The sequence below is a fragment of the Anomaloglossus baeobatrachus genome, chromosome 3 (genome assembly GCF_048569485.1).
Source record: "Anomaloglossus baeobatrachus isolate aAnoBae1 chromosome 3, aAnoBae1.hap1, whole genome shotgun sequence".
Lineage (NCBI taxonomy): Eukaryota > Metazoa > Chordata > Amphibia > Anura > Aromobatidae > Anomaloglossus > Anomaloglossus baeobatrachus.
Window position 1 is genome coordinate 32,559,717 of NC_134355.1, and position 9,918 is coordinate 32,569,634.

A 9,918-nucleotide genomic window follows, 5' to 3' on the forward strand; every position below is an offset into this window, starting at 1 on the left:
TCACTGGCCGAAATGATGCTACTCTCAGATAACATAGCAAAAAACCTGGTTGCAGATTCCTTTTAAGAGGTAGATAGGCTGCAGCCAGATGAGGCTGACAGTGGCTTACTGCACTCTTCTCATAGAGTAGTGATTCTCAACGTTTCTGGCCTGGAAAGCCACATTCAGCCCTAAGGCCTCCTTCATACGTCCGTGCAAAAAACAAACATTTTGCACGGTTCATGGTGTAGGTACGAATGTCTGTCCGTGTGTGTGTTCTGTGTGCTGTTTGTGTGCTATCAGTGTGACATCCGGATAGCACACAGACAGCATGAACTTGTATACTTACCTGTCTCTGGCACTGCTGTCAGATTTGCTTCTGTGTTTGCAGTCAGTGCAGTGAATATTCATGAGCATAATGGGCGGGTCTGGAAGCAACAGCAGCGCCGAAGACAGGTAAGTATAAAATTACATTTATTTCTCAGTGACATCTGTTTCCTCTGGTACTCATCGTGTGACATCTGTGCTGTCGGCAGAAAACAGACATGTCACTGTGTGAAGACACAGACACGCGTGTGCTCCTCACGGACACACGGTTCATGTCAAAACACGGACGTATGCGCAAGCCCATAGATTCTATTGGGTCTACATGTGTCCGTGTCTCTAGTACGTGTGAAAACGAACGTCACACGTACAGGAGACACAAATGTGTGAAGGAGGCCAAAGAGAAGGTGGTGAACCACATTCAGCTCTGTGAGAAAGTCGCGAACCACATCCAGCTTCTACCCCCCGCCCATAGTAGTTACACCCAGAGCCCCACATTACAGGTATAATGATAGCCAAAGCTTTTCCACAAAAATCAAACCAAGGCAGTATACCAAAATTCAGGGGTTCCCACAATACCTCAGTTTAGTATTGTCGCATCAAGCACTCCCACCACACTGTCACATCCAGCATCAAACACCTCCTCTGACGTGTAGTATCATCCTGTCTCCAGCCTAACATACTTAAATTATCTCTAAACCCCTAAGACCAGTATGTGGGTATCCAGATCTGCTCTTCTGTGTGGGGCTAGTTACATAATTCATCAACTGGAGACCTGCTCGTCATTGCTGTTTGCCAGCTTGTTGCATTTGCACTAGGTCTAGAAGACAGCCGTGAGCCACATATCACAGGCCTGGAAGCCACATGACATGTGGCTCGTGAGCCACAGGTTGGGGATCCCTGCCATAGAGAATACAGGAATGCCAAGCCGAGCACGTCATGCTACATGCGTGGCGAGCACGTTCAGACCAACAAATGTCTGAGGTGCAACAAAAAACACCCAACAATAACACCGCAAACAAGGGGAAACACCAGGAACACAATAACAGTGGTGGGCTCTGGCGCTAGTGAGAGGGTAGATGGACAGCTCCTGCCTTCACCTGGCACTGTACCCTGCACTCCTAGCCAGACAGTATACACGCTTCGCACCTGTCATCGAGCAGGAATACCTGAAGCCCTAAAAAATCCTTGCTATAGTCCTAGCTGAGGAGTGGGGCGGTGCAGCTCACTAGGCCCACCACTGCACTAATACAACAAAAGGGTAGGTGCGACAAACAGGGGCATACAACCAAAAATGGAGAAGATCCAAATTCAGGACGAATCCTCAGCAGCTCCTTCACCAAAGGGGGTCAGTACACAAATGGCTTTCTATAGTCAGCAAAGCTTGCTGGGAGACCTTGCTATTTAAATCCATAGGGGTGTGACTACACAGCAGGTGCAGCTGACCTTAACTGCAGGAGAGCTGCTAGCAGAAAAGCTAGCATTAACAATTTCTGCACCGAAAGAAACAAAACCCCATTTAAATGTGGAGTCCCAGATAGAAATAATGGGCTCCAGTCCACAAGCTGCCACTAATCTCCAAAAACAGGGAGAAGGCAGTGACAGTTGTGACAGGACGTTGGGAGAGATAGGTCAGAGTTTCCATGCAATCCGGTTGTTCCAAAGGCAATTACTAGTCTTTCCGAGCTCCTGCTACCAATGGTGGAACATATTGGATGATTTTCGGTCATATGACTACACCAATATACAAATAAGCAAAGAGATATTTTATTTGTACATTAAAATATGGTTAATTATACAACGCGTTTCGGCTCGGATGTTCTATCCTTCAGCCTTCTTCAGGTATGATCGAGAGAGAAAAAAAGATGCATGCAATCCGCTTAGTAAGCAACAATATATCAGGTTTATATGACATGTTTGATTGAGAGGTCTTATAGGTACATCACAAAAACTTAATTTACGGAAACTAGTACGACCTATTGAAATCCGTGAATCCCAGTTTCAGGATCTTGAAGACTTACTGAGCAGAGGTCTGCAGGTTTATACTGATTTGCTTAGTCTTTATCAGAAGAAACACCATCAGCTTACTCCTTCAATACATCTAGAGGCTAAAAAAATGCATTGCATCATTGCAGAAACCTTATAGCTGGCACGGTGATCTATAGAAATGTCAAGATGGACATAGAACACCAGATGAAAACCCACTTAGCCTCATCGACATTATGGCCATAAAGCACAATCTGAAAGCAGACCGATCAGCTACAAGCCAACAGTAAAGAGTGTAATTTGAGGATTCTTGTCAAATCCCCATCGACACCAAATCCCATAATTATCACGTTGAGCCACAAAAGTACACTCCATATCACCCCTCCCGAATAACGGCTGACATGAAAAGAACAAGAATGAGGCTGAACCGTCTTGCAGGTACTTGATGGGCGAAATGAATTCAGGAATTCGCGAGATAAGCGGACTGTAGAAGGCCAATGGAGTGATGTAATTTCCTCATGATGTACGAACAAAGGGGGGACTATCTAGAAAGCAGCGAAAGGCCTTTTACATGTCTTCTGCTTAGGATTTCAACTTCTGTCGCCCAGACAGATACATAGGTGAATGCCGCAGGGCACGGTTTTTGTTCTACAAAATTATATAGATTGCAAATGGTCTATTCTTTGATGCAATACTGTACAGAGCAAACATCTATCTGCGCCATGGCTGGACTACCTTAACCAACACTAGCCCAGCATACGTATCCCTCCCAACAGTAACAAAGGATCCTGCAGAAAAATTGTAATATGAGGACCTACTTTAGAAATATCTACGTACACACATCATTTGGCCTTGCACTTGTTAATTAAAAGGATCAGTACAGACTGAAATTGCTCAAAATAAGCAGAAGGCTGTCACCTTGGAGGGGGTCTTAACTATCTTCTCCATTTACCTTCACTACATGGGTTAATTAAGAGTCAGAATGGATGACAACAGTTTAATCATATTTCTCCTGGGACTGGCATTAGTTAAATCACTGAGGCTTAAGTATTGGTAAGGTTAACCCATTCACGTGGCAGAAAAACACCAGGGCCTGAAAAAATGTCATAAAGATGATGGAACATTTGCCACCAATATTCAAGAGTGGTTGCAGATAAATATGGATGACTGGGAACAGGTGGATATTAAAAATGGTTTATACATTGTGGAATAAGCCCATCTGGTCATTAACACAAGGAGTTTGCTTCGCGAGAGGACATATGGTTGGATATTCGTTGAGTACAGATCGAGCGTTCTTAATTTCATTCAAAGCAATGGTTTTCAACTTTGTATCTTCCCGAGGAGCCATTGCAATAGGACTCCCTTTCAGGACGCGTGTTCTGATTAACATCTTCTTCAGGATGAAAGTTTGCATCCCTGTCAGAACAAGTGTCTAGATATGTGTCCCCTTCAGGACAACAATTTTCATTTCCATTAGAACAAGCATCCAGATACCCGTCGCCATCAGAACGAGCATTCAGATGCCTGTACCTTCAGAACAAGCGTCCCATCAGAAAGGGCGTTTAGATAGGCATCCCCACCAGAAGGAGCGTACAGATACGCATTCCCGTCACAACGAGCATCCAGATACGCGTTCCCGTCAGAACAGGAGTCCAGAAATGTATTCCCGTCAGAACGCGAGTCCAGAAACACGTGCCAGTCAGAACACGAGTCCAGAAACGCCTTACCATTGGAACAAGCTTCCAGATATGCGTTCAAGTCAGAACAAGTGTCCAGATATGCGTTTCATTCAGAACGAGCGTCTAGATACAAGTTCCCATCAGAACGATTGCTCAGATACGCTTTCCCTTCAGTTCGAGCATCCAGAAATGTGTACCCAACAGAATGAGCGTCCAGATACGCGTTCCCATCAGAACGAGCATCCAGATACCTGTACCTTCAGAACAAGCATCCCTTCAGAAAGGACGTTCAGATAGGCATCCCCGTCAGAAGGAGCATCCAGATACACATTCCCGTCACAACGAGTGTCCAGATACGCGTTCCTGTCAGAACATGAGTCCAGATCTGCATCGCCGTCAGAACAAGCGTCAACATACACGTGCTCATCAGAACAAGCATCCAGATACGCGTTCCAGGTAGAACGAGCATCCAGATACGCGTTTCCATCAGAACAAGCATGCAGATACGTGTTCCCATCAGAACAAGAGTGCAGATATGTGTTCCCATCAGAACGACCATCCAGATACGAGTCCCTGTCTGAACGAGCATTCGGATACGAATCCCTGTCAGAACGAGCCTCCCCTTGCTTCTCCTTCAGAACGAACATCCATATGCACATCCCCATCAGAACGATTGTCCACATACCTGTCAGAACAAGTATCCTGACAGAACGAGAGTTCAGATATGTGTTCCCATAAGAACAAGAGTCCAAATACGCATTCCCATCAAAACAAGCGTTCAGATACACATTCCCATCAGAACGAGTGTTTAGATACCCGTTCCCATTAGAACGAGAGTCCAGATACATGTTCCCATCAGATTGAGCATTCAGATACGTATTCCCATCAAAACGTGGTTCAGATACGCGTTCCCATCAGAAAGAGGGTCCGGATACGCATTCCCGTCAAAATGAGGGTCCAGATACGCGTCCCCGTCAAAATGGGAGTCCTGATGCGTATTCCTAAAAAAACGAGCGCCCAGATACGTGTTCCCAGCAAAAACAGTGCCCAGATATGTGTTCCTGTGAAAACAAGCGCCCAAATACGCATTCCTGTCAAAACGAGCACCCAGATACGCGTTCCCATCAAAACGAGCACTGATACATGTTCCCGTGAAAACGAGCGCCCAGATACACATGCCCGTCAAAACACGCGTCCACATACAGGTTCCCATCAAAACGAGCATCCAGATATGCGTTCCCGTGAAAACAATCGTTCAATACACTTTCCCTTCAGAACAAAGGTCCAAATATGCATTTCCTTCAGAACGAGCGTCCAGAAATGCGTTCCTGTCAGAATGAGCGTCTAGATACACATTCCCATCAAAACGAGCACTAAGATATGCGGTCCAGTCAGAATGAGTGTCCAGATATTAATCCTTCAGAATGAACATTCATATAAATGTCCCCATACATACATGTCCCCATCAGAACAATTGTCCACAAACCAGTCAGAACAAGCGTCCCGGCAGAACGAGAGTTCAGATACGCGTTCTTGTCAGAACGATATTCCAGATGCGCATTCCCGTCTGAACGAGCGGCAAGTTACAAGTCACTGTTAAAAAGGGTGTCCAGATAAGAGTACCCGTCGGAACGAGTATCCAGATACGAATCCCTGCCACAACAAGCATTCAGATACACATCCCCTTCAGAACACGAGTTGCAACTCATTCAGAAGAAATATCCACATACGCGTTCCCGTTAGAATGCACACCCAGATATGTGCTTCAGTCAGAACCAGCGTCCAAATACGTGTTCCTGTTAGAACATGCGTTCAGATGCACAGTCCCATCAATACATGTTCCATTCAAAACGAGCATCCAGATATGCGTTCCCATCAGAACGCACATTCAGATACAAGTTCCCATCAGAGCAAATATCCAGATAAACATTCCCTTCAGAACAAGGATTCTGATACCCATTTCCTTCAGAACGTCCCCTCCAGATCGAGATTCCAGATGCGCTTCCCCTTCAAAATAAGATTCTAGAGGCCCGACTCCTTCAGAATGTGTCCTGTCAGTAAAAGCGTCTAGATACGCGTCCCCGTGAGAACGAGTGTCCAAACACTACTCCCCGTTGGAATGAGAGTCCAAATACGCTTCCCTGTCAGAATAAGTGTCTAGATATGCTTCCCCTTTAAAATGAGCGTCCAAATATGAGTTCCCGGCAGAACAAGTGTCCAGATACTAATCCCCATCAGAATGCACGTAGAAATACGCATCCCTGTCAGAATGAGCGTAAAAATACGCATCCCTGTCAGAACAAGCATCTAGATATGTTTCCCCTTCAGAACGACCACCCAGATACATTTCCACTTCAGAACAAGGATCCAGATATGCTTCCCCTTCAGAACAAGCATCCAGATCCATGTCCTCTTCAAAACGAGCGTCCAGAGAGCATTCTGATACCCGTAGAGAGCATTCTGATACCCGTTTCCTTCAGGACAAGCTCCCAGATTCGTATTCCCTTGCAAAAGAGCAAACTGATACGCGTTCCTTTCAGATCAAGTGTTCCCTAATACGTTGTCATCAGAACACGTTTTCGACTAATGTCATCTTTATACAAAGTGCCCCATATGCATTTCCTTTAGGAAAAACATGTATTTCTAGCGTTCTCGACAAGGGCCCATATATCTATTTCCTTTCGAACAAGAGATCTCTTTTTTTTTCGCTATCAAAGGGATGAATTCTTGTTATGCGCTTTCTTCAGGACAATTTCCAAAGTGTGTAGCGTAACTATTCCGATAAAGGCATAAATTGCGTAAATATTTTTATTCAATCAGCAGAGAAAAAAGTTGTTTTTTTTTTAATAAAAAATCATTTCAATGGAAATTCTTGCTACTAGTAGAGATACTGACCATCGACGAGGGACAATTTAAATTAAAAATTCATCGAAAAATTTCTTTCCTTGCTCGTATCGACATTGGAGGCGATCACCTCAGATTTGGAGATTTTCGATATCGTCGCCAATAATCTGTTATTAACCAAGTTTTTTTTATTACATAAAAAATCATTTAAAGGAAAATTCTTGCTACTAGTAGAGATAATGACCAGCAACGAGGGACAATTTAAATAAAAAAAAAATCATCCAAAAATTTCTTTCCTTGCTCATATCGGCGGAGGAGCCGATCACCTCAGATTTGATGAATTTCAATATTGTCTTTCCTTGCTCGTATCGGCAGAGCCGATCACCCCAGATTTGGAGATTTTCTATATCGACTTTCCTTGCTCATATCAGCGGAGGAGCTGATCACCTCAGATTTGTCGATTTGCGATAACGTCTTTCCCTGTTCGTATGGGAGGAGCCAATTCCCTCAGTTTTGGCAATTTTCGATATCATCTTTCCTTGTTCGTATCAGCGGAGAAGTTGATCACCTCAGATTTGGCGATTTTCAATATCGTCTTTCCTTGCTCGTATCGGCGGAGGAGCCGATCACCTTCGATTTGGCGATTTTTTTATATCATCTTTCCCTGCTCGTATCGGCGGAGGAACCGATCACCTCAGATTTGGAGATTTTTTTTTATCATCTTTCCCTGCTCGTATCGACAGAGGAACCGATCACCTCAGATTTGGCGTATTTCGATATCGTCTTTCCTTGCTCGTATCGGAGAAGCCAATCCCCTCAGTTTTGTCAATTTTCGATATCATCTTTCCTTGCTCGTATCAGCGGAGAAGTTGATCACCTCAGATTTGGCGATTTTTCTATATCGTCTTTCCTTGCTCGTATCGGCGGAGGAGCCAATCACCTCAGATTTGGCGATTTTTGATATTGTCTCTCCTTGGTTGTATCGGCGGAGGAGCCGATCACCTCAGATTTGGCGCTTTTCGATATCTTTCCTTGCTCGTATCAACGGAGAAACCGATCACCTCAGATTTGTTGATTTTAGATATCGTCTTTCCCTGCTCGTATCGGAGGAGCCAATCCCCTCAGATTTGGCGATTTTTGATATCGTCTTTCCTTGCTGGTATCGGCAGAGGAGCGGATCACCTCAGATTTGACGATTTTCGATATTGTCAGTAATCAGTTATTAACCAAGTTATTGAACATTTTTGATATGAGGACTATTAATTAGCTCATTATTTAGGATGATGATCTATTTTCCTTTATGCTTGGCATAATTATTAGGGCTCATTGTCGGACTAATCGTATATTTGTGTCGCCCTAGGTGAACCGATTATCGCTACCAATCGAATTTCCACTAAATTTACCTCAGAGCTGTGTTAGCCCTGAAGCCACCAGCCAGCACTGAGGAAACCATATTGTAACACATCCCAAGCTGAGGCGGCGAAACCGGAAGATTCCATTGACGCCCGGTATATAGGGGGTTAATAGACAGTCCGCCCCCCTATGTCGCCCTTTTTTTATAGGCCCTCATTGATTACGGTTTTATTTTACATGCCCCCTCCCCTTCCTTCATTCATTAATCCCCCCCAGAACTCCCTATATGGGCGATCTCATAAACCCGCCCCCCCTTTTCCTCCTCCGGAGTGGACTCGCCCGCAGGGCTACTCACGTTCTCTGTGTCCCGCTCGTTTACGGTCGGCAATGGCGTCCTGGCTGACATCTTGGAGAGGGAAGCGCCGCAGAGCTCGGTCTCTCCACCTCCTCCTCCTCCTCCAGGCCCCGCTTTTATTAAAATTGTTTCCCCCCCACGTTATCACAATGCAATAAATAAAAATGTCAGTCAGTGAAGACGTTTTCCCTCACAATCACAGCATCCCTTGAAGTAATGGGGGTCGTCCCCCCCCTTCTGCTTCAGGCTGGGGTGTCCTCCTCATTCCCTGCAGGTGACATCCAAGGGCTTCAGATCCAATGCCAAAAAAAAAAAAAAAAAAAAAAATGTGAAAAAAATAACATAAATCCAGTGCAATCCAATGCAAAAAATATAGAATAATCCAATATTAAAAATGCAAAAAATAAAAATAAAAAATGTAGGAGAAATGAGGCAGCTCCTGCTCTGGTTGGAGTACAGTGAGATTTCTCTCACATCTAAAGCAAAATCAGCCCTGCAGATAGATCTCCTCCTCTTCCAGGATAGCAAATCCAAGGCTGCAAAGCTGTATTCTCATCCTCCTCCTCCTCCTCCTCCTCCTCCACAATCACTCCCTCCCTCCTGTGTCCAGGAAGAGAACAACTACTTCCAGTGGGATCATCCTCCTCCTCATGGAGCAGGAGGTTAGGGGAATTCTCCTTCCCTCCCCCTGTCCTGTCCATCACATTTAGGATATGGGAAGATTCTCTTTCCCTCCCGCTGCCCCGTCCGTCATATTTAGGATATGGGAAGATTCTCCTTCTCTCCCGCTGCCCCATACGTCATATTTAGGACATGGGAAGATTCTCCTTCCCTCCCGCTGCCTCGTCCGTCATATTTAGGATATGGGAAGATTCTCCTTCCCTCCTGCTGCCCCGTCCATCACATTTAGGATATGGGAAGATTCTCTTTCCATCCCGTTGCCCCATACTTCATATTTAGGACATGGGAAGATTCTCCTTCCCTCCTGCTGCCCCATACGTCATATTTAGGATATGGGAAGATTCTCCTTCCCTCCTGCTGCCCCGTCCGTCACATTTAGGATATGGGAAGATTCTCCTTCTCTCCCGCTGCCCCATACGTCATATTTAGGACATGGGAAGATTCTCCTTCCCTCCCGCTGCCTCGTCCGTCACATTTAGGATATGGGAAGATTCTCCTTCTCTCCTGCTGCCCCGTCCGTCACATTTAGGATATGGGAAGATTCTCCTTCTCTCCCGCTGCCCCATACGTCATATTTAGGATATGGGAAGATTCTCCATCCCTCCTGCAGCCCCATCCATCACATTTAGGATATGGGAAGATTCTCCTTCCCTACTGCTGCCCCGTCCGTCACATTTAGGATATGGGAAGATTCTCCTTCCCTCCTGCAGCCCCATC

The 9,918-nt window shown here is 45.2% G+C and overlaps 1 protein-coding gene across 2 annotated transcripts in view; it reads right to left on the bottom strand.

Annotated features, from left to right (window-relative positions):
• MARK1 (microtubule affinity regulating kinase 1) overlaps positions 1-8,984 on the bottom strand; it is a 259,764-nt gene extending 250,780 nt beyond the window's left edge. For both annotated transcript variants that reach the window (XM_075339110.1, XM_075339108.1), the window contains exon 1: positions 8,521-8,984. In XM_075339110.1, the coding sequence (XP_075195225.1) occupies positions 8,521-8,571 (51 nt within the window). In that variant the 5' untranslated portion in view covers positions 8,572-8,984. The remainder of the gene's footprint in view (positions 1-8,520) is intronic.
• Between the last annotated feature and the right edge of the window lie 934 nt (positions 8,985-9,918).